At 35.7% G+C, this 23,989-nt stretch overlaps 1 protein-coding gene across 2 annotated transcripts; it reads right to left on the bottom strand.

Moving 5' to 3' along the window:
- Positions 1-2,950: 2,950 nt before the first annotated feature.
- Positions 2,951-23,958, bottom strand: LOC115629532 (plexin domain-containing protein 2). 2 transcript variants are annotated; one of them, XM_030526008.1, is made up of 9 exons: positions 23,871-23,958; positions 10,579-11,165; positions 8,934-9,249; positions 7,814-8,023; positions 7,596-7,747; positions 6,610-6,682; positions 6,099-6,535; positions 6,000-6,017; positions 2,951-4,030 (listed from the first exon to the last, which is right to left on the bottom strand). In XM_030526008.1, exons 1-9 carry the CDS (start codon positions 23,953-23,955, stop codon positions 3,962-3,964), a joined length of 1,947 nt encoding a protein of 648 aa, XP_030381868.1. In that variant the 5' UTR covers positions 23,956-23,958; the 3' UTR covers positions 2,951-3,961. The 2 variants fall into 2 exon arrangements, with proteins under 2 accessions (XP_030381868.1, XP_030381871.1); XM_030526011.1 differs by lacking the exon at positions 6,000-6,017.
- Between the last annotated feature and the right edge of the window lie 31 nt (positions 23,959-23,989).

Here is a 23,989-nt window from a genome sequence, read left to right on the forward strand (position 1 = left end):
TTAGCGAAAAAAAGGAGCACTGCTTGTTTATCAGCCTATCAGATTGTCATAATAGAACCACCTGCTCGGCTTTGGCATTCCAAGCATTTGGAGTGGCTTTTTTTAAAAGAATTGTGATGTGGCTTCAATTGTTATATTCAAAATTATTCCGTTGAACAGCTGTTATTAGCGACAGTCAATTATTTTGATTGAAGACAAATTGCACTGCTTGTTCATAACTGTATTTGACAACAAACAAGAGAGAACGCTACAGTCGAGCAAGCCCGACAGTGTAATACCCTGTACCCAGGTAAACTTCCGTCACTGAGTTTTATGCGCCCATAGCAGCAACAAAAAGAGGAAGAAGAAGAGCGAACTTGTTGCTCCAGTTTTTGGGGGTTGTACTGGCGAGAATTTGTTTCGCTAATAACTTTTCTTAGAATTGACCGAATTGAATAAAATTTTGAACAACAGTAGACAATTATATATGAATTATGTGTGCAAAGTTTGGTTTAGGTAGCAATAGAAATGTGGACGCTATTGACGAAATTCTGTAGCGGGGGAAAATTAAAAAAAATAAAATAAACTCGTCCTTACTCGGACCTAGGAGAATCTGGATGCCAACTTTGGTTATTCTAGCTTTTATAGTTTCTGAGATCCTCGCGTTCATCCAGACGGACAGACGGACGGACAGACGGACGGACAGACGGACGGACATGTCTAGATCGATTTCTCTCGTCATGCTGATCAAGAATATATATACTTTATGGGGTCGGAGATGCTTCCTTCTGTATGTTACAGCAGTGCTATGGTAAGGCAGTTCTTGCTAATAATCAAATAACAGCAAAGCTTAACCCATGACTCACACCCTCAAAAAAATATGTCCCATATAAAGCAAATAAAGCGAAGCCAACCAGTGCCTCAAACTTACGTAAGTCCCCATAAGTAGGAAACAAACAGTATGTTGAGAATAGGATAGGAAATGATTTGAAAAGCATTTAACATTAAATTTCGTTATCAAAGCCGAAGAAGAAACCGAGAAGAATTCAGTAGAATGGCCATCCATTATGGAAAGTACAAATATTTCCTTGTAGGGAAGCCATATTCGGTCACGTCCTAGACTAGACACACAGAGAGGTATATTGACAAAGCAGGCGCTAGCACGAGTGCTATAAAGTCAATGCCAATGGCATAAATTCCAATGCGTAATCCTCTAAAGGTTGTTCATATTGCGTTTTAACTAAAAACAAGAGAGAACGCTACAGTCGAGCAAGCCCGACAGTGTAATACCCTGTACCCAGGTAAACTTCCGCCACTGAGTTATATGCGCCCAAAGCAGCAGCAAAAAGAGGAAGAAGAAGAGCGAACTTGTTGCTGCAGTTTGTGGGGGTTGTGCTGGCGAGAATTTGTTTCGCTAATAACTTTTCTTAGAATTGACCGAATTGAAAAATTAATTATTAAAATTTTGAACAACAGTAGACAATTATATATAAATTATGTGTGTAAAGTTTGGTTTAGGTAGCATTTGAAATGTGGACGCTATTGACGAAATTCTGTAGCGGGGGAAGGGGGGGAAAATTCCAAAAAATAAAATAAACTCGTCCTTTCTCGGACCTAGGAGAATCTGGATGCCAACTTTGGTTATTCTAGCTTTTATAGTTTCTGAGATCCTCGCATTCATCCAGACGGACGGACAGACGGACAGACGGACGGACATGTCTAGATCGATTTCTCTCGTCATGCTGATCAAGAATATATATACTTTATGGGGTCGGAGATGCTTCCTTCTGTATGTTACATACTTTGCACAAACCTAATATACCCTTTTTACCCTACGGGTACAGGGTATAAAAAAAATTTACTATCTGAGAGACTAGAGTGCAGCATCAACAAAATCGATTAATAATCGGGACTGAAGCGGACCTATTATGAGTCAAAAATCCAACATGAACTCAATCGAATAACATTCGCATATCAAAAGATCGTTTCACTCGAAAACTAAATGCATTTTTCACGATTTGTATACAGAGAAGAGATTTAAGATGGAAAGGAAAATGTAGAAAATTGAAAATGCGAAATAAACCCAATCCTACTACTTTGATGAATGGTTGGAAAGTCAAAAATCCGACATGAACTCAATCGAATAACATTCGCATATCAAAAGATCGTTTCACTCGAAAACTAAATGCATTTTTCACGATTTGTATACAGAGAAGAGATTTAAGATGGAAAGAAAAATGTAGAAAATTGAAAATTCGAAATAAATCCCATCTAATAACACTGATAATGTCACAATGATTCCTTTTCACTCAACAGTCAAAAATACTTTTTCACAATTCGAACACAGAGTACATTTGAGTTTGGATGATGGGATGTTTACCCATTTTTCCACTTTCGAGTAATGTATTTACTCTGACTAGGTATTCGAAAATCCGAAATAAACCCCATCTAATAACATTGACAATGTCACAATGATTTCTTTTCACTCAACAATCAAAAATACTTTTTCACTTTTTACAGAGGGATGGTTGGGATGGTTGCCCATTTTTCCACTTTCGAGTAATGTATTTACTCTAAGAATTCGAAAATCAGAAAACTCAATCTAATAACCCCGACAATGTTACAAACATACGCTCCAATCAAAGAAAAATGTACAGATAGTAGATTCGCAGCTTTCTGGTAATGGGGATTTCCTATCTATTGTATCTGGTAAATGAAATTAGAAGCTGATGCGTACGTACTGTTCTTGATATGTATGTACATTTTAAAATCAGATATTTTATTGGTTTTGTTTCATTTAAATTACATTATCATGTACTGGATGCATATATAATAATACAAATAATAATACAAATTTCATTATCAAAATACATTGTTATACAATTTTCTTAGTTGTTGTTTTTCTTTTTGTTTTTTTTTTTTTTTTTTTTTTGCATCGTTTGTTACATTTAGTTTATATGTTTTTTTTTTCTTTTAACTTTATTTCCTTACTAATAGCAAATTGATTTAGTTTTAATTTTCTTGCACACCGTTTTTGTTTTTGTAGGTTTTATTTTTTAATTTTTTATGTTCATTTATTATTTTTAATATTTATTATATTGTATATATATATATTTGTGTGTATATATATATATATATATATTAGGTAATAGAAAAAATACTAACAAAAAGAAGAGGTCGTCTTGGATATAATCGTAAATACATATGTATTTATAAATGCATATGTATATATAAATGCTATATATACAATAGCAATATAAATGTATATAAGCCTTGCGTATCGTATAGTACAAAGAAATTTCTCAAAAAAAAAAAAACATAAAATAATAATAATAATAAAATAAAATACAGCATGCAGAGCATTTTAATTACAACAATTGCGTTTGAAAGAAACCGAAACTGATTACAATTTGTGGGCAGGTGGGGGCGGGGGGGAGGACGACAGTGAGTTGTGAGGGGAATGTGCTGAACGTGCTTGTTAGGCGGAGCAAATGTTCAGATTCAGGAACAGGTATATAGTATAGTATCAATGTTTTTTAAACAAAATATGCATATCAAAATCAAAATATTGTTAAACAAACAAAAATCAAAAACAAATAGTAACAGCAGCCTGTCGTTTTTGCCTTTTGTTGTCTGTCTTTTCGCACAAAAGCAAACATTCATAATCACATAATAATAATAATTAAAATCGAGATATTGCAGTTGAGATGTCGCCGTTTGCTTTGTCCTTGTCTTTTTTTTTATATATATATAAATCGAAATAAAAAATATTAAAAAAAAATAAAATAAAAACAAACTCACTAAAAATGAATTACACAGACCAGACACAGTTTTCTCTATATATGTATTGTAATTGCAGTTAAAGTAGCCGTTGATGTTCTTATTGTTTTTCTTTCTTTCTTTCTTTCTTTCTACCTCTCTTTCTCATCTTCTTCATCTTTGCTGCTGTTATTTATTTATTTATTGCTGTTCTTCCTGCAGTTTACATATGTATCGTGGCTGCCGTATAGCGCGCCTCGCCGCGCCTCCACGACCACTGACTGGGACGGAACTACAAAAGAGAGAGAGAGAGAGAGAGCAATATTAGTATATGAACAATCACACTTGCAAACATATGGTACTATATACATCTACAGCTAGACCAGAACCCAAACAAGCCCCATTTCTAGCGATTTGTGCATTTAAATGAGTTCGTCACGATGGCAGATCTTACAACACAGTTTCTTTGTAAACAAATTTTAATTGATCCATGAGTCAGCAATATAGTTTTGATGATTCAGTATTCCACACAATGTATACAAGTCTATACTATATATAGTTAAAATAGCTCAACAGAAATTAGACTTAAAATTAAATTATATGCCACAGAGAGCCATATCTAGTGTGTATATGAACAGGCAGTCGGTCATACATGCAAACATCTAAACCCAAACTAGTCGCATTTCGTGTGCAGAACCGTTTAGCAACGGAAAATCTCACCAGAGGTTGTGTTTGTAATAAGCTTGTAATTGATCGTTGAGTAATTATTGTAATGCTTCTAAATTGAACATGAAATACAAATATCATTAAGCGATATTATTATGAATAGTCATCAAAAGTGATTATATTAAGAAAAATCGCTCAATTAAAGTAGAAATATTATTCAAAATGTTCTCATATTCCTCTGGTGTGTGATTTTGGTTGTCAGTCAGTTTTACAGACCTAATCAATTACTAAGTAAATAATGAATAGTTGCAATAAATAAAATATATTAGATCGTCCCTGATCGCCGATGAATCAAATGCTGCGCTGAACAAAATAAATTTGAATAACGTAAAATTATAGATACACACACTATTTAATTATACTTCAAGCGACTTTAAACACATAATAGGCGATCTTATTTCAATTATGATGATCACTGATCAGTGCATGTTAGAAACACACTTATCATGTATCATTTATCTCTAACAAAAGCGCTCTGTTGAATGCTGATTGGATGCTTATATGGTCCTCATTTTAGGAAATACTGCAACTATATATTCTTGTATCAGAAAAGATACTTCTGATCAAAAAATTAATATTCTTTTTAGATCACAGAAAATTTTGCTTGATCTTCGCTCAAGCCAGAAGAAAGAAATAGTAAATACAAAGATTGTAGCATATGTGTTAGCTATTTAGTTGTTGTTGAAAGCTAATTGTCATTCACTGATCGTTTATGATTAATTCCACATACTTGTATTTTGATCGAAATAAATAAATAAATTCCATATATTTTAGTCCAAAACGATTAAGAAAAGTCATTAAATATAGGAGTTTTAGTTATTATTTAGAGAGAAGAATGAACTGCAAGAGAAGAATCGGCGCCAAAGGAAGAATCTTAGCCTCAGGTTTGTGGGAGCCACGTGGGATACTATTTATTGAATATTTATTAATACCCAGAAGAACACGAATATAAACTGAGAGGCCTTAGAATAGGGAAGAATTAGGTATGTTTTTAGATAAAATAAAGCGAACTGAGATGTTGTTTAACAAAAATTATAAAAACTTTAGAAAACTTAACAAATCAAGAAAATACACTTAATGATAATTTTTTGTTTGTAGGCAGGATGTTTTTCTAGCCTGGCTATGCTATTTTCTTTATCACTAAACAACAAATCACTAAATTGTGATAAAACCTTCTTTATTAAAGCCGCTCTAGCTTGTACCTTTAAGGATTGTTTGTATTTCTAGTTCAACGAATGAAATACTCTTTTGATTGAGCAACATTTTATATTAAAATTCTGCTTGACTACTCTTATTACCAAGGAAGCAACTAATTACATACCTACAGAACTACTATAATATATAATCAAATTAATCAACAAGTTAAGCGCAAATGTGCAACTTGTTCGTATAATTGTCTGTTAGATTAGGTTGATGAACTAAAAACATACTGAAACTAAAATTCGTGAATTCGTTAGACTTTCTTTTTTAGCAAAATAAAACCAAATCTGTGGACTTGGGATGAAAGGGGAATAGTTATTTGTATAGCCACCAACCTGATGCAAATGCTTGGACTGCATGTAAAAAGATTATTGTTTTGGAGAATGTGAATAAAATTAATTTGGTTATTGGTGTCGTCGTCGCATCCCACTCACCTGTATGAGAAGCTGTCCACTTTTTGTGTGTGGATTCCGGTACGCATAGAAGAGCCAGAGCGTAACGGCGAACACCAGACAAATGGGCACAAGGAAGCCAAATGCCACGCCCACGCTCTTCGTCTCTGCTTTCACGGCCGACAATTCAGCGTCCAGTCGTTCGCTGTCTTTGTGGCTGCTGCTGCTGTTGTCCGCCTCAGATGGCGGCAATTGTGTGCTACTTAGTGGCGCCTCGCCCGCATGTGTCGTGGCTACGGTGGTGGCTGACGTGGCCGATGATGCAGCGCCAGTGGATGGAGTGGGATTGGCGCCGGGCGCAGCACCTGCATTTCCACCTGTATTGGAGGCGCTGGCACTGTCCTGAGCGCCCGCATTATTACCCTTCTGGCCCAACGCCGGGCATGCTTCCGATTTATTTATAGCGGCACGATCGCAACCTGTATGGAAAAATAGAAAAGAATTCATATTGGCATATTTATGTATATACTTGTAGTTGCTTGTCTTGTCTTACCCTTCTGCATCCACTCGTGCTTCTTGCGATCTGTGCCCGTCGAGCAGCGATTCATGATGGGACACCAATAACACTAAAATAAAAGGATTCTTATATTATTTCATGTTACATTATACACGCACTCCCTTCTTTTCCGAGCCTATCTAACTATAGTAATTATTTTAGGCTGCAAGTCGTAACAAAGCATTGACCGTAAAGGCGTTCATTTCAATTGTATTGAAAGTCTTTACTCGAACATTTCACTGTATCAACTTTTAATAGAAATATATATTTAGGACTTCATTAATAGGACTTCATAGGATAGTACATCTATATTGAAAATGATTTAAATAAAACCCTCTCTATGTGTTCTTCCTAGCGTAGAATAAAAACAATCTTGGCTTTAAAGGTTTCAAAGATAACGAAAACACTATGTTCGATTAATATTTCAAATGCAATGCAGTGATTTTTTTTATATGTGTTTATATTTTTCATACTGATATCAAAACCTGCGAGCAAGCTCTTTTTATAGAAAATGTCGCTTAAAAGTATTAATTATATCGAATAGAGAGATAAGTTCTTAGAATCTGGGGACTGTGAAATAAATTCGAATCACAATGTGCTAAAACAAACCAATTTCTTAATAAATGTTCAGTGAAAATGTTCAATCGACTGGAGACCTAGAATGGTCATGAGAAAAATTTGCATCCAGCAGATGTGTGATTTATAACATTAATACATTTTGTGAAATTATTATAAACTATTTGAAGCATTGCAAAGGTGCAAGTAACGCTTGCTTAAAGTTATCTACTACTACTAATTAAAAAGAGTCTTATCTTATCTTCTTCCTCCTTATCTACACGTTATAAGAGTGGTTCTTATCATCTAATTTGTTCGTGTATAATTTCGTGTATAATTTGTATAACTATCGTGAACATAACTACCGTTAACTTTAATTACAATTCATTGACATAGCTCTGGCAAGCGAGGGTGCTTCGTTTACATACCGTAAAGCTTGTCGTGTGATTGACGCACGATTGGCAGTCATTGTAGCCTAGACAGGTGGGCAGTGCTGTCAGTTGTATGATCGTGGCATTGGTGATCTGTTGCTGAACGAAGGTGACGCGATGATACTCATAGATGGTCTTGCGACGAGAGACTGTATCGGTACAATGAAAAGGATTACAATAAAACTCTATTGAGGGGGGGAGTTGAGGCCACTTACAGTATAGATGCTTGTCAATTATGTAGGCATCGGAGAGACCCACTTTAACAGGATGCTGATTGTCCTGGATGCCATTGATGTTCGTGGGCACTTGATAGTAAACGAAGACAATGTTGCCATTTTGGTGCAGTGTCGCGCTGAATGTGAATTTGCCGTAATCGGGCTTATCCTGCAGAGCCACATTCTCCCAAAGCACAGTGAAGGCGGTTCCTGGTGGAAGCAGAGCGATTGAAGTGAAGAAGTTAATGCATTTATCTTGTAATCTTGATTTTGAGCTAACTATCAAGTGTATTTCCTTTGCCAAAGTCGAGCAAATATATTCAAGTGCTCCCAAAAAATCTAAACTTTTTTCGCAATTTAGCTAAATTCTCAGACTTTGAATTGCATTGAATCCCCATTTCAAAGTCATCTCGATTAATATTACAAGCAACATTTTTCGATAGAAGAATTGGAACTGTTTTACTATAATTTATCATCTGCAAACATATTCTATCGTTTTTAGAATCGGAACTGTTGTACTATAATTTATCATCTGCGAACATATTCTTTCGTTTTTATTTCATCTTTTGAAGCAAATAATTTTCTATAAAAGTTAAGCCAGACTACTGAAAACTTGAATGAGCAATTGAAAGTTATCTCGATTAATATTACAATCAAAACTTTTCAATGGAAGAATTGGAACTGTTTTACTATAATTTATCATCTGCAAACATATTCTTTCGTTTTTATTTCAACTAGCAACTATTTTTAGCCAGACTGCTAAAAAGTTGAATCGTCAATTGAAAACTTGCAATTAATATTACAAACAAAACTTTTCGATGGAAGAATCGGAACTGTTACACTATAATTTATCATCTGCAAACATATTCTTTCGTTTTTATTTCATCTTTTGAAGCAACTATTGTTCTTTAAAAGTTAAACCAGACTGCTAAAAAGTGGCGCCTTTTAGCAAATTTTACGAGGTTCATGAAATTATGACACTAAACTACATACTGAACTGGAGATTTTGCCAAATAAAGTGATTAGATAAAACATGAATCAAGCTCCAGACTTGCTTAGAAATTGAATTTACCACTAGACTGCTCCAAAAGTCAGTCCAGCATCGGATTTGTGCTCTTACCATTGTCCTGCAGACGCACATGCGATTCGGCTGATATGCTCGTATCAAAGTTAGCCATTAATGGGGCAATATATTGGGTGGCCGCCAGCCACGAATGGACGTACTCGCCGGTGTAGAGGAAACCTCCGGTGGCCACAGTTATGTTGCGGACATAGTGGCCATAGAAGGGGAAGTCAAACTTCAACTCAACGGTCATGGCGCGACGATGTGACGAGGAGAGCATTACGTTCTCGGATATGTTCTGTACAAGTTTCCACATAGACTGCACCTCTTCCTTATTCACATACAGGCTGCTGTTGTAGTATTCGTGTTGTTCCTGTAAACGAATAAGAATGCTTTAAAGTGCCTTTTTAAAGATAAAACTGATATCATCCAACTAAGGAATTTGATTTACAATTCTCTAAAGAAACTATGATTTCTTCTCTCTGCTACATGCTATATCGCCGAGAAATAGCCATTACAAATTATTAAATTACTGATCATTCATTCATTTACTGATCGCTCTATTTAAAACTTAGTTAGTTAGTTGAACGGAGTGCGGATGTTTCTGTGATGCGATAAGATTATAACTACTTAGATTATTTTGCAAATGATTATCTTTTTCAGTTGATAAGGTCGACCCTTAACACATGTTTAGTTCTTCAGTTACAGACTTTTATAATCCAATCACAAGGGGTTTGGGACTCTCCGAGTTTAAGAAAATTATTTTCGGCCCTCGACACATTCACAACCTTGAAGTGCTATTAAATCTATCAATTGGTTTTTAAATAATACAACCTCTTTTTAGGAAGATGTATCATATATTTATGCCCAAGAGTTTGCTTATTTTTTTGAGTTCATTTTTATGAATACTTTTTACGTAGAGTTTGGAAATAACCAACAGATGTTTTCGAATGTTTGATAGAACTGGATGAATTTACTTTTCTGAAAAGCCATTTTTGAAAATTCCAGCTGTATTGTAATTGTCATTTTCTAGTCTGCATTTGTTTTAAAAACATTATAGAAGGGCGTAGAACAGGTAGAAATGGTAAACAACGTGTAGAGCGTTTGGTGGCTGAAAGGGCCAGCTTTCTTCGAAATAATGTTCGTCCAGTAATTTCAATTAAGTGCCTCGAAGGAGAAGCGCTGTATTTTTACTTCTATAGTAAAAATAATTCCGTATAATTGATAATAAAAATGCTGCTAAATAGGGCTGCGGTATGGCGCTTTATATGAGAAGCGCGACATTCTTAATTCAATCAAAAAACTATGTATGTACTAAAAACATTAATTTATATAAAAACCTCAGACATGGCTGCTACAAAGCGACTTCGTTTGAGTTCTTCGTTTAAAGAAACCCGATTAATAATCCTTTTTTTTTAACTTTTTGAAATTTGAGGTGTACTTTCCCTTTATAGCGGAGAGAAGACATAGGCAACCTAATCTTGGGCGGAACTGTCCATTTCATTCCCAAATTATAGCTACTATCTATAATATAGAGTCTATATAATAATACCGTTACGCGTGGCGATTTCCATAAAAGGGCCTTCAACAACACGATTAATTTTAATACTTGTATTCATCCTGGTGGCACCTGCTCCCTATAGTTTCTATTGGGTTTCTTTCATTCATTGCCATTTTATATTGCATTTTACATATAACTTACGTTATAAATAGTGAGATTAAGTTTCGCGGTCTCCTTTTCAATGACCTCCTCGGACACGTCGACATCATCAATTAGGGGCTTCTCCGTAGTGGTGGTTGTCACCACCGCCGCCTGCAGCTGCTGGGTGGCTGTGGCCGTCGCCTTCTTGGGATACTGCGATTGCTGCAGTCCGCCCTTCTTGAGCTCAGCATTTGCCGCCACATTGATGGTCGTGGTGGCGGCATTTCCTGCACTCTCGCCCGTCTGCAAACTGTAATCCTTGCGCTGGCCCGTGCCATTGACACCCACATTGTGAACGCCCACATTGTAAGAGACGCTATCTGCGGCGGCTACCGCTGCAGCCGCATTGCTGTCCACTGTGGTGACGGTGGTGTCGCTGCTTCCCAGATTGCCGTTGGCATTGGCATTGGCATTCACGCTCTGATACTGATTCTTGACATCTGTGGGCGCCGGCGTTGGTGGCGCCACAGGGATGGGCCCGGGTGCCGCTCGACGCTGGCGATGCAGCAACGTGTCTTCTGTCAATTCCACTGGCCTGGCTGTGTCGATCTGTCTAAGGTGCGATGTGACGTGGTAGTAATCCGCTGCTGGAAATAGAGTAAATGTAAATAGGTGATGTGAATTATTCAACATTATAATTATTATTTATTTTATTTCTTTGTCCAATAAATAATCACACAAGAACTTGTTGATCGTAGATAAGAAGATATCGATTGAGATGACGATTTTGTAAAGCTTTGAGTGAAAACAACTTTTTTTCTCGGTCAACACCTTTGTCGTTGTTTCTGTTGCTGGTCATGATGTCAGTCAACCTTTACGGTAATACGATTTTTAGTTATTTTCGAAGCTCTTCTATTTATGGGCAGAGCAACATTTCGGATGCGCGACAAAGGGCGTAGTGGGAACAAGATCGAATTACTTAGAAACACAAACATTTAAATGTAGCCGACGGCTATTTTTGTGACTTCATATGCAAAATATTAATATCTCAATTCGCTTTTCTAAAAAAAAGCTAGCTTTATGAAAAACAACCAAACAACTTTAAAGAAAAACAAAAGAATAGCAAACTAGCGCATGGATAGAATGCATTTAATTGCAAATTGCGAGCAGGAATAAGAAGAGGAAATTCTAGCTTGAGGGGTAGTTAGCCCTTTTTACCACTTTGGTTATAAGTTATAAAAAAAAACAAAAGCAGAGCCAGAGCTACCTATAATGATCTTCAATAGTTACTCAATGCATACAAATATTACAAATTACAGAAATGTCTAAATACATACGTGAAGAAATTTGGACAATTACATGATTTCTACGTAATTGCTTAAAATTTGAAACGGCACGAATAGGTATATGTTCATTAATATGGCTTAATATATTTATAGCGAATGTAGGAACGATCTATGCAAAATAAAAACACTTTTTAGTTTTCCTAGATTACGAGTTAAACAAAAAAAATGTTAACTTCTTTCGAAGGAGTGATACGTCCAATTTTGCCAATAATTAATATTTGCGATTGCATCAGCAATGGAAGAACACACTTTAAATTTCGAATAAATAAAAAATAAATAATTTGTATAATTTTTCATTTAAAAAAATATATATTTCTTGTAACGTTTTTCGAATGCATTTGCAGCTCAAAGCGGTTGTGATGTCTAGGTGTTGTTTATAGCTATTAACTAAATGTGGAGGGAAAATCTACACAATTCTAAGGGTCAGAAATTATAATAATAATAATAATACTAAGAAATAGCATGCTAAGTAAAAGTAACAATTTTTTATAATATTTCCATAAAAAAAGAAATATTTCTTGTAACGTTTTTCGAATGCATTTGCAGCTCAAAGCGGCTGTGATGTCTAGTTGTTATTTGTAGCTATTAACTAAATTGTGGAGGTAAAATCTAAAGAATTCTAAGGGTCAGAAAAAATAATAACAATAATAATAATAAGTAATACCATGCTAAGTAAAAGTAACAATTTTTTATAATATTTCCATAAAAAAAAGAAATATTTCTTGTAACGTTTTTCGAATGCATTTGCAGCTCAAAGCGGCTGTGATGTCTAGGTGTTATTTATAGCTATTAACTGAATGTGGAGGGAAAATCTACACAATTCTAAGGGTCAGAAATAATAATAATAATAAGTAATAGTGTGGTAAGTAGGTAAGGGGCATCTTAAATAGTCAGCCACTGTGGCTTTGTCAAGCAATGGTTCGTGAGATTTCGCAATTCATGAGTTGGCGCAACGCTCTCGGGTGCTGTTTTTGACATTAGCCTATGGAGGTACACAAGTTGTTGTTGTTGTTGTAATGGACTTAACTGTTATTTGACGCCTCGCACAATATCGATTTTCTATTTTCAACTTTACATAATGTCGCCGGCACAGCCGATGCGAATGCCGATGACTAGCCGGCGCTTATGCCTTTGCCTTCAATCTCTGCATTCCCCCCCCCCCCCCCCCCCCCACTACCGCCATCGTTGGCATGTTACTACATAATTTCCCACAGCAATGGCAGCCAACAACAGCAATTTATACCCACACACACATACACACGCACACATCAAAGGGCGCTGCGCAATTAGCCACGAGCGAGCCAACGTTGTTGTCGTTGTCGCTACTTGAGCTCATTACAACATGCAACCAACACACGCACACTCTTACAATATCGATTACGCTTTTGGCCAACAATTTCACAAAGTGCAACGTCATTTTGATGGCCCCAACCAGTGAAAATAATTATATAAATGCAAATAAATCTACCCACCCACACACACATACACTCTGTATGAACATGCACATACATGTTTCACACATACTCCTACTCCTACAAATAACCGTTCATTTCACACACACACACACACAATGCGAAATTGTAAGCCGTTCCATGCTTCGCAGCTTATTACCACAGTTCCAAAAAGTAAAACTACTTATGTGTACTTACAGTATTCGAGATTGTCAGTAAACACCCAAAATGTTGACCTATCCAATGCATATTTCAGTTAAGAAATTTTTGTCTGTCTGTATGAACCTCAAGCATTGCGCAACCATAATACCTAGGGCCACCAAAGTTGGCATGCAGACTTGTCTTAATTTCCTAATATTTCATTTAACATATTATTGGCTTCAGATCTAAGTCTAAGGTATAACCAACTTAATCTACAATCCACAATGGAGTAGACGTGGATGCCAAGATATGAGGGCAGATATGAGTAGTACTAGATGCCTCAAGTTTCTAAAGTCTTAAAATTGGCTCATTTCTATTAAATAAAATTGTTATTTATTGAATATTTAAATTGTTCTTACTGTAATTGAATCTATATGTGTTATCAATCATCACTATTTGTTTCATAAAAACTGAAACGAGTCCTAGATTTTGGTGGATCTAGAAATTAGATGGAATTCACAACAAAACAACAGATTGCTGATCTATCTAACAAAGAAATTTCAGCTGTTTGACATTCTTTTAAATTGAATTAATTTTCATTACCAATATTTAAGTTTCTGTTGGTTGCTAAATAAACTAGAAAATAATTTAAGTTCACAGAAAAGTTAATCAAAAACTAAGTTTGTCAAACAATATTTTCCAGATTTATATTAAAACAGATATTGTTAAATTAAAAATGTGTTAAACAAAAATATATTTCATATTAATTTTATTTCAGGTAGTAGATCGAAGCTCCGCCTGCGCTGCAACAACAACTGGCTATCCAGCTACCTATATATTTAATTGCCCCACCATCGGAGAAGCTGAAGCCATTTTATAGTTAGTTATTAAAGCGTAGTTTATTTGTAAACATTAACCAAAATGCAGGCCAGCTTAAAAAAAAACCCTAAAATATAATTCCAGGCTCAAACAATTATTTGAGATTTTATTTTCGAATCCTCCAAATTGTTATCAAATAAACAGGATGTCTGGCCGTAGATCATCATCTGAGAGTTGTTTATGAATTTAAAACTAAAATTCTGTTTACACAATTCCTTAATTGCCTTTAATTCTACATTTGAAGTGATTTCAAAATCTTTTTTGCACATTTAATGCATTTATGATAGAGCTAATGATGATTTGAATTTCTTTAGAATTCTAGGAAGTCAAAAGAGATCAAATATACGAGAATTCTTCTTCAATTGCATTCTAAAACCAAGCTTTATTTACTCGCTGTTCTATGCACTGATTAATTTCTGATTACGTGTGTTTTCAGCATCATACGAGTACTATATTACGTTAATTTATTTGCAATTATTCAATCTATATTTTGCACATTGTCGTGCAATATTACGTACTTAGTATTTCATATTATACGGTCACTTATAATGATTAAATAATGAGAATTATGGGTCTCCAGGGCATAAAGTAGGAACAACTCGCTTTCGACTTTTGGTTTGATTTAATTTAAAGAAAACATGCGTCCAAGCGCTGCGGGAATATGGCCCACCAGGGAATGGGAATATGGGCCTCTAGGTCTTAAATATACTCTTAGTTTGATTTAATTCTCACTGAAAATGTGACCGAAAGGTGTGGATCTACCGGACAAGTATTTGATTTGAAGGGCAGTATAAACAAAATTCGGGGGATAGAAACATCACTTGAACTCGCAACGAATGCATTCACAATGACGTTGATCCGAATCCACTCGCTCTGCTAGCACGAGACCCAGTAACCTGATCTGAAGAGCCGCTTATACAATATATAATACTCCTCCAAGGAGAGTATAATCTATAATTATTTTATTTAATAACTGATTGTGAGCCACACAAAAAGAAGATACAATAAATAGTATATTATTATGAGGTATTAACGATATTGATTACATATGTATGTATTATCATTTATTTGAGCAAAAATCCAAGATAACAACAGCTTGAAGTAACGTTTGTCCATTACTCAAAAGTTAGCGAAGAATTTGCAGAGTAATTGCAAGAACATTATAATATAAGTTTGTATATCTTTGGAAATGAAATTACTTTAATATGAATACTCGACTTGACATATCAACTATAATTTTTTAACTGAAGAAATTTTAAAAGTGAAGAAGGGAATGCTCTTGAAAGGAATTGAATTTGGATAATTGGACAAAGATTAAATGGAGATGATGTGCTTTAATTTTCTTCTACACTCGTGAACATTTATTAGACTCGCTCGAGCAGCTAACAACAAAGCTCTCGTCAGCAGAATCAGCAGATCTCAAATAAACAAATGGTTGTTGTTATTGCCATCACAAAATCACAGAAACAACCATTTGGAATAATTATATACGAGTACGCCAAGACGATGGAGAGTGCAGAGACTGGCAGAGAAGTGACTGCATTGATTGTCATGGAAACTCTGTTGTGGTCGCCCACTAGCCGGGAGAGTCGGGAATGAAATCGCAGAAATAGAAATAGAATTTTGAATAGCGAAGGTCAATTGCATATGCAGAGGCTACTTGTATGTGTGTCCGACCAGCTAAAAATATTGTTGTTGTTATTGTCGTTATAACAATAAATTTTCGAAGGCCGGTCTCTCTGATGAATATTGGTTGCTTAGTATTGCAACTATTGATGAGCAGCTATATGTATATAATTCTGGCAATCAATATATGGACTATATGGGACTTTGTAATATGCTAATAATATTAACTGCACAATATGCATTTTCTATAGAGACGGACAATCAAACAGATTCTTTCATTTAATAAAATTAGATGAAGATGCGCAATTTAGAAAGTGATAATTGTAGAATTGGAAAATAAGTGTTCAAATGAAAAATCTCACATCCGTTAATCTCTTTATTGATGGCAGAAAATGAAACGAATATTCGTATAAGAAATATACAAGTATAGTATGTAGTGGGACAATGGTTAGATTGCAATTGCATAATACACTATTTATTAACAGCATTTCAGATAGGTCCTAAGAAGTGGGATGAACTATTAATGAAGCTAGTGTGATCTTCACTTTAAAAACAGTTATCTGCGTTAATATGATGATCAGAATTATGAAATCAAGGGAACAAAATATAAAGACCATCTGCTTTAGATAACATTGGAAATAAACATATTTGTATAATACAAAGATAATGCAAAATAACAAGGCGGTTTAGTAGAGAAATATCTGAGCTCGAAAGTTACTCATGAACATTGCAGACGTCAATCAAACTACTACAAAGAGAATATTCTTTCTGTTGCCAATCAATTAATAATGTGTCTTCAACATCAGGTGTTGATGAATATAGCTGAAATTCCCATGCTTTGAAGATTTTGTTATCGATAGAAAAATTGAAATAATTCAGGGGGTTGGTCAGAGAATGGAATAGTTGAATGCAGTTTTTGGATATGAAGAGTTCGACAGTTAAGCACCAATTGTGTATGAAAATCACTCGGTAGTCGTTGGCATCATGAGCAGTAATCTGCGATCAAAGCTTTTTTGTGTTTCATGTTTTTTTGCGGTTGCGGCTATTTTATTTTTGTTGGTCAATTCAATTGAACTCGCGTGTTAATTGCCTGCGATGGCAATCGAAGCATGCGTCAGCCAATTTTTTTGTTTTGCTTTTTTTTTGCCGCTACATCTCATAATTTATGTTGTAGTTGTGTAGCTTTAGAGTGTTGTAGCACCCTAGGGAAGAGGGTATATTGTATTTGATCAGATGCTGGCCACAAAAAGAAGGAGGCGTGGCAGATACGATATGACTGATCAATAGAAGAATTGATGTGGCCATGTTCTTCTCTTAGTTTCTATGTAAGATACGGCTATTGCGCTGAAATTTTGCACATTTGTGGGTTTTTTATTTGTGCAAGGAGATGATGTGCCAAAACAACAAACATATTGAAATACTTTAAGATATAGTAGTGCCACAAAAGCGATCAGGTTAAAATAGCTAGCCATATTGATTAGATGAAGTTTGCTGATAAGGCCAATTTGAAGTGGAATCACAATACTATATATTGTAGCTGCAATAAGAACGATCTGGTTTACAAGGATCGTCAATTGGATATTGACAAGTTTGCCAATAAAGCCAATGATTTTGAAACAATTTGAGATGATTTAGAGATGACTTAGCAACAAATTGAGTTAAATTAAAAGTCTATCTCAAAAACCTGCTATAGATGCAGATTCCAAAAAAAAAAAAAATTGTTTATAGGATGGTTTGTTAATGGAACCAACACTGTGGTCACAAAGTTGCAGTCGGATTGGACAATTATAGAGCTACAATATGAACTAACAAGTTTTATAAAACCACAAATAAAATATATACTATCGCAGCAAATTGAGTTACATTGAAAGACTATCTCATATACCGGCTATAGGAGTGATCAGGTTTTGAAAAAAGGCAATTACTTATAGAAAGGTTTATTGATAAAACCAACCCTGTTGCTACAAACTTGAAGTCGGAGCGGACAATTATAGACAATAAATAAAATAGCCAATAAGTCAACTTATCATAGCATGAAAATACATCATTACAGATGATTTAGAAGCACATTTGGAAGGGTATAGAAGGTTCGTTTATTGCTTTTCGTTTTTCGCAATACTTCCTGCACACATTCATTTGAAGCAATTGGCTGAAATTTATGCAGCATTTGATTGAAAACTGAAAGTGTTGCGAACGACAGCAGTTCGCTATGTTTGTTGTTTTTTTTTTTTTGTTGCTGCTGCTGTGTTAACGACCTTAGGGCAGCACAACTCACACACAAGACTCTCTTAGATATTATATACCTACTATATATGTATATTTTAGCATGATGACCTGACCTACTTTCGTTTTTCCTCATGTACAAGTGTAAAGAAATTTGCATAAATTGAAAATGTATAACAAGTGTGAAGGACACACACAAACTGGGTGTGTTGTTTTTTTTTTTTTGTTTTTTTCTGAGCGTGTTGTGCTTGCAATTTTGTAGAGCCGGAAACGGCAAACACTGCAAATTCTTTGGACGACACTTGCCTTTATTTTCTTATCGCAGCTGAAGTGGTAACGAATATCGAAATGAGAACTGGCGTGTGCAGACAAACAGACAGTCGGACGGACTAACTAATTAGATTTGGTTGCCTTTGCAAATTTATTTCTGCTGCCGTTACGACTGGCAAGCAAACACACACATACATAAGTACACACATCAGTTGTTAAAACGACAAAAAAAAAAAAGAAAAAAAAAAAACGAAGTAGAATGTTGGAAACATTCTCAGAATATACAGTGCAGACAGGCTCCGTGACGGCGACAAAATGCTTCCAAAAAATGTTTAAAAACTTGATAGCAGATTTCTTTTTATTTTATTTACGTTCAGTTCAAATTGCTGTGACGAAGTCGTTCTTATTTACTTATTCATAAACTCCAAAAAAGAAAATAACGAGTCTTCGGGTCGTGGGGGAACGGGTTTATCTTTCTGCTAATGTTTGCAAAAGCTTCAATTTCTCAAGTAGCAAATACTGGAGTATTTTGCCCTTTTTTCCCTTATATTTTTCTACACCTGCAGAAGGCAGCAAGTAAACAAACAATAAGGTGCAATCGTGCAGGTGCCTCATCGTTTCCATTGCTGAGTCCAGAAGTGCTTGGCAACGGGCCGAGTTGAAGGGCAAAGTTCGCCAAAAGCTAAGCTTCAGTTAATTGCAGACAGAAAGTTAGAAAGCAGATGAAGTGTGCCACCGAGAATGGTGATGTGGCTCTCAGTAAGTTTAGAAGCTACTAAATCCGATTGAGATCAAGTCAAGGCTTTTTTTTATTTTTAATAGACTCCTCTCTTTGGAACATTCCATTTACTGATTTATAAATCCTAAAGAGATTTGAACATTCGGCTTGCGAACCTTTTTAGAGTGTCTTGCAGTCTACGGCGCTAGCCAAGTATTTATCGCAGATCAAATCTCTTTTTTAAAACAAAAAGCCAAATCTAAAAGCAATGTGGAATATTCCAGTTTTTTTTTAACATTTGATTCAATCTAAATATGGCTAAAAATAGCTTTGTTTGCAATTGATAGCTCAATAGTTGATAAGTTTAATTTCTTTATCATCAACAATGTCGGTGATTATTGCGTTCTTCACAATATTTCTTTGTATTTGCAGCGGAGGCCCCATTGTTGCAAATTCCAGAAATTTATCATCACACAGCAAACTTTACTTCGAATTTTCTTGGAATTTTTATAAGAGCTGGTATGTGTTTTTTAGTATAAACATTTAAGAGAAAGACACTTATAAGCCACAATTTTCAATGTGCATTTTCCGTATTTACTCATTGAAATCGACCTTCAACCAATCACTTTATATTGATCTCAACAAAGATAGATAACATAATGATCACATTCTGTAATTTACATCAATTAACAGATAAGTATGAAGATCTACAAAGACGAAATAGTAGTTTTAATGTTAATACGAATAATCGGTTGACTCATTGTAGTTTTGTAGAAGCCATAGGAGAAACAACAAATATTAGAAAGAATCTATAAAAGTGCTTCGATCAATGAAAATATTTAATGAAATATTGTGATGCATTTTCAAAACTGGTAGTCTCTACAAGTACTCTAGTCGTTTGTATCCCGATTTCAACTGTTATTTTTGGATGAAGCAACCTTACAATTTAGTAACCAAGCTCTAACAACCACTGTAAACATCGTTAAATTGTCACTTCGCCTATCTGATCCTTTGGCAACCGCCAGTATCCGTCAATCCAAATGGAAGAGACATGGAAAGAACGGGCTTAGAAGTGTACATAGTTTGGCATGGATATTTGATACAACAACAACAGTAACAAAACGTTAGTCATTCCAAAACATTGCAATAGAGCAGAGATTTCATTCATAATAACGTGCATATGCTAAGCAGGGAGAAGATCAAATGGTCAAGCGAATAAAAGACAAAACAAAGCTCTGCACTAACAACAACAGTAGCCAGTAGCTAGTAGCAGTAGAGCAGCGGCAATGATAAACCCAGTGCCAGTCACGGACGGACCCGATAAATTCACACACAACATTCTCTGGGGCATAGCTACTGGATACAGATACCGCAGATACTTGATTGCTGGCTGCTGCTGTTGCTGCTGCTGCGTGCTTAGTAATCGCATAACGCCGGCTCTATTGACCAGGCTGACACAATACTCGTATGAGTGTAAAATATGCCCAACACTTTCTTTCTTCTGCCGCCTCAGTGGCTCAGTGGCAGAGTGGGTGGTTGGCTGTCATTCATTTGTTTGCTGTTAATGTTGATGGGCATGGTTTGTGCTGTGCCTGTGCCTGTGCAACTAATTGATTTTGAACCACATGTGTAGTCAACAACAAATACAGACATACATATGTATTTAATTATGTCTGTATATGTATGTATGTATATACAATACACACACTCACTCATGCGCGCTTTAAAACAAAGCAATGGCACGATAAAGTGGGTGGCTGGCTGGCTGGCTGGTGACTGGTTGGGTGATTGGTGGTGGTCGGCTCTAAATGCCTGCCTGCCTGCCTGCCTGCAGACAAAGAAAACCCAAACGCAACTGTATCAATACAGGCAGCTCCTCTCACAGCAACAACAACATCAACATGATCAGTATGCGTTAATACACAGTACATACTACTACTTGTATATATGCATAGTATATAGACACAAATGTGTTTGTGTGTGCAGTTAGCTGAAACACAAGTCAACGGCAGCGATGCGCACCAGCCAGTGAAAAAATAAAATAAAACAACAACAACAACAACCAACCATTACCAGTCAGTTATATAGACAGATGGATGTACGTAAGCGTTGGGTGATTACTACAGCAACAACTACAATAAGACACTGTAATAAGAACGCTACAAATGGGCTCAAAGTTGACGACTAGAACAGTAAGGTCACGCCAGTTCGACTCTCAGTGTACCCTATACCGAACCCACTCTTTCGTTATAGACCTGCATCGACTAAAGAAAACTTTGGCGCAGCATTCATTCCTATGACTTATAAATATCGAAAGCGGTAGCGATATTATAAACAGAAACGTTTTAGTTCCCATAGTAAGTTTTTCCCCGATCGTTTATATATAATCCAACAATTTCGATGTTTAAAAAAGTCAAGTGCAGGATTTGGTTACGATATTGTTATAAACAAACGAGTTTTTGGCTTTGGGATTGCATTTGTTTTTGATCGCATCGACTTTGATTGAGCTTCAGATTATAGGTATTAAAACCACTTTAAAATACTTTATTTGGTTTTGATATTGCAAAGAAAAACAGAAGAGTTTTTGCTACTAAGCTTGAGTTCTACACCAATTGTTTCTAGAAATTTTGAAATTTTTAATTTATGGCTTTTTCCAAATATTGCAATATATTTGGTTAAGATATCTTTATACATACAAACAAATTGTTTCTACAAAGCTAAATTTCGATCGGTGCTATGGCAGCTATATAAAATAATGAAGCGATATATATATAAGTAAATATATGTATATATACAAGTACAGGGTGCGCCATCTTTTATGTCGGTATGTAAATATTGAATAACTTTGTCATTAGTGAACCGATTAACTTGAGTAGACCAGTGTTGAAAACCTCAGTTCAAGAAATTGTACAGAACCAAATTAAATAAAAATATCTCATACTTGAAAATCGGTTGTTTATTTTCAAAGATATTCAATGTTTACATACCGACATAAAAGATGGCGCACCCTGTATATATATTTTTGTATTAGCAGAGTGTTTTTATTTAAAACTGCCCATCTGCTTACGAATAGAACAAGTTTACAGACCAAGTTTGGTGTCCCTAGCTGTGATGGTGATGGACATGTTCTCACTGTTCACACGGACGGACAGAGGGACATGTCTGTGTACATTGATTCATAGAATCTGCCACTCCTCCTCCTTCTGCCAGCCACATACACTTACTTGATCTTTAACGCTTTAGATGCAGGGTATACAAATGCACATATGTATGTACATATATAAAAAATGTATGCAAGACAAAATGCAAAGTGCAGACCTAGTCGACAACTAACGGCACTTTGGTCAGCAGCTGCTGCCGCTGCTGATCGCCATGGGGCGCAAGGTTGCCACCTGCCACACAGATAAATGAAAGAAACAGCAAAAAAAGACAACACATTAAGCAAAGAAAAAAAAAACAACTCAACAAAGCCCAAAAAATTTAACTAGAACCGAGTGTTGCCAGCTCCAAGATAGTTCATTTTTTCGTAGTCTCTTTTTTCCTTTTTTTTCATTTATTTAAATTTTAAGCTGTGACTAGCGCGAAATTTCGACGACGTCGTGAATGCCGCTGACGACGACATTGTAGCAACAACAAGTAGAAACAATAAGCGGCGCCATTTGCGGTTTTTTTTGTTGTTTCTTGTTTTCTTGTTTTGTCTTTAATAAAAATGCGCCACAAATTTCAATTGAAATATGCAAGTAAGTAAGTCAGTGAGCCAGCCAGAAGACGAAGGAAAGGAGATCCAACGCGACTGCAATTGTAGCCGACTGCTGCTGTTTTTGTTGATGGTTGAAATAGTTGCACGATAAGTGGGGCATGGCGATCATATAGCACAAAAAGTTTATAAATAAGGCAATCGTTGAAGGTGGGGTGGGAGTGGGGGTGGGAGTAAGGATTTTGTAGCATTTTTATTTGTAACTGAGAGCACAGATAAGTGTTATTGCTCGATACGTGGGCACTTGTATTTTCACACTTGATTGCGCCGTCACATTTCTTCGCTGTCAATTAACGCATTTAATAAAATTGGCAGCAACAACAAAAACAAAAATACAGCAGCAGTGGAACCACCAAAATTTCACCAAATAAAACGTCAGAGCAGAAGAGTCGTCGTTGTTTTTGCTTATATGATGATTTGTCATTAATGCATGGGTACGTACATACATACATACATATGTATTGTATGTATGTACATATGTATTTGACTTTTGTGTACAAACCAACCAATATACATAGGCATATAGTATGTGTATGTGCACATATGTACACATTTATGTATATACAGTCGTGTGTATGTACGCAAATACTTTAAATTTAATTTTATATTATGTTTTTTAAGGTGGTGCGCGGGCCAATCGACGACAACGATGACGGCGACAAAAAAAAGTGAAAAAAGAATTGGTGTGCTGTGTAAAAGAAAAACAACAACAAAATACACTGCAGCAGTGCTTTTGCAACTGCACACATACACAAGCGCAGCACACACAGCACACCACACACACAGAGAGACCAGACGACTGGCACACACACTCACACACACACACAGGTACGGCATAATAGTAAGTCACAGAGGGCGCGCACAAATAGACGCATTAACGTATTGCTGCCTTTTTTTTACTCTAAATGTTTCTCGGCTAGGTGATTTGTGTGTAAACTTACATGCTGCTTTTACGCACTGTAATGAACCGCAAATAGTTAATAGAAATGCGAATACCGCGCACGTACGACTCAACTCTTTCGCCATTTTTGTTCGACTGACAACTGAAAAGTACTTGCTC

Source organism: Scaptodrosophila lebanonensis, unplaced genomic scaffold, assembly GCF_003285725.1.
Source record: "Scaptodrosophila lebanonensis strain 11010-0011.00,11010-0021.00 unplaced genomic scaffold, SlebRS2 tig00000155-arrow-arrow-pilon, whole genome shotgun sequence".
Taxonomy (NCBI): Eukaryota; Metazoa; Arthropoda; class Insecta; order Diptera; family Drosophilidae; genus Scaptodrosophila; species Scaptodrosophila lebanonensis.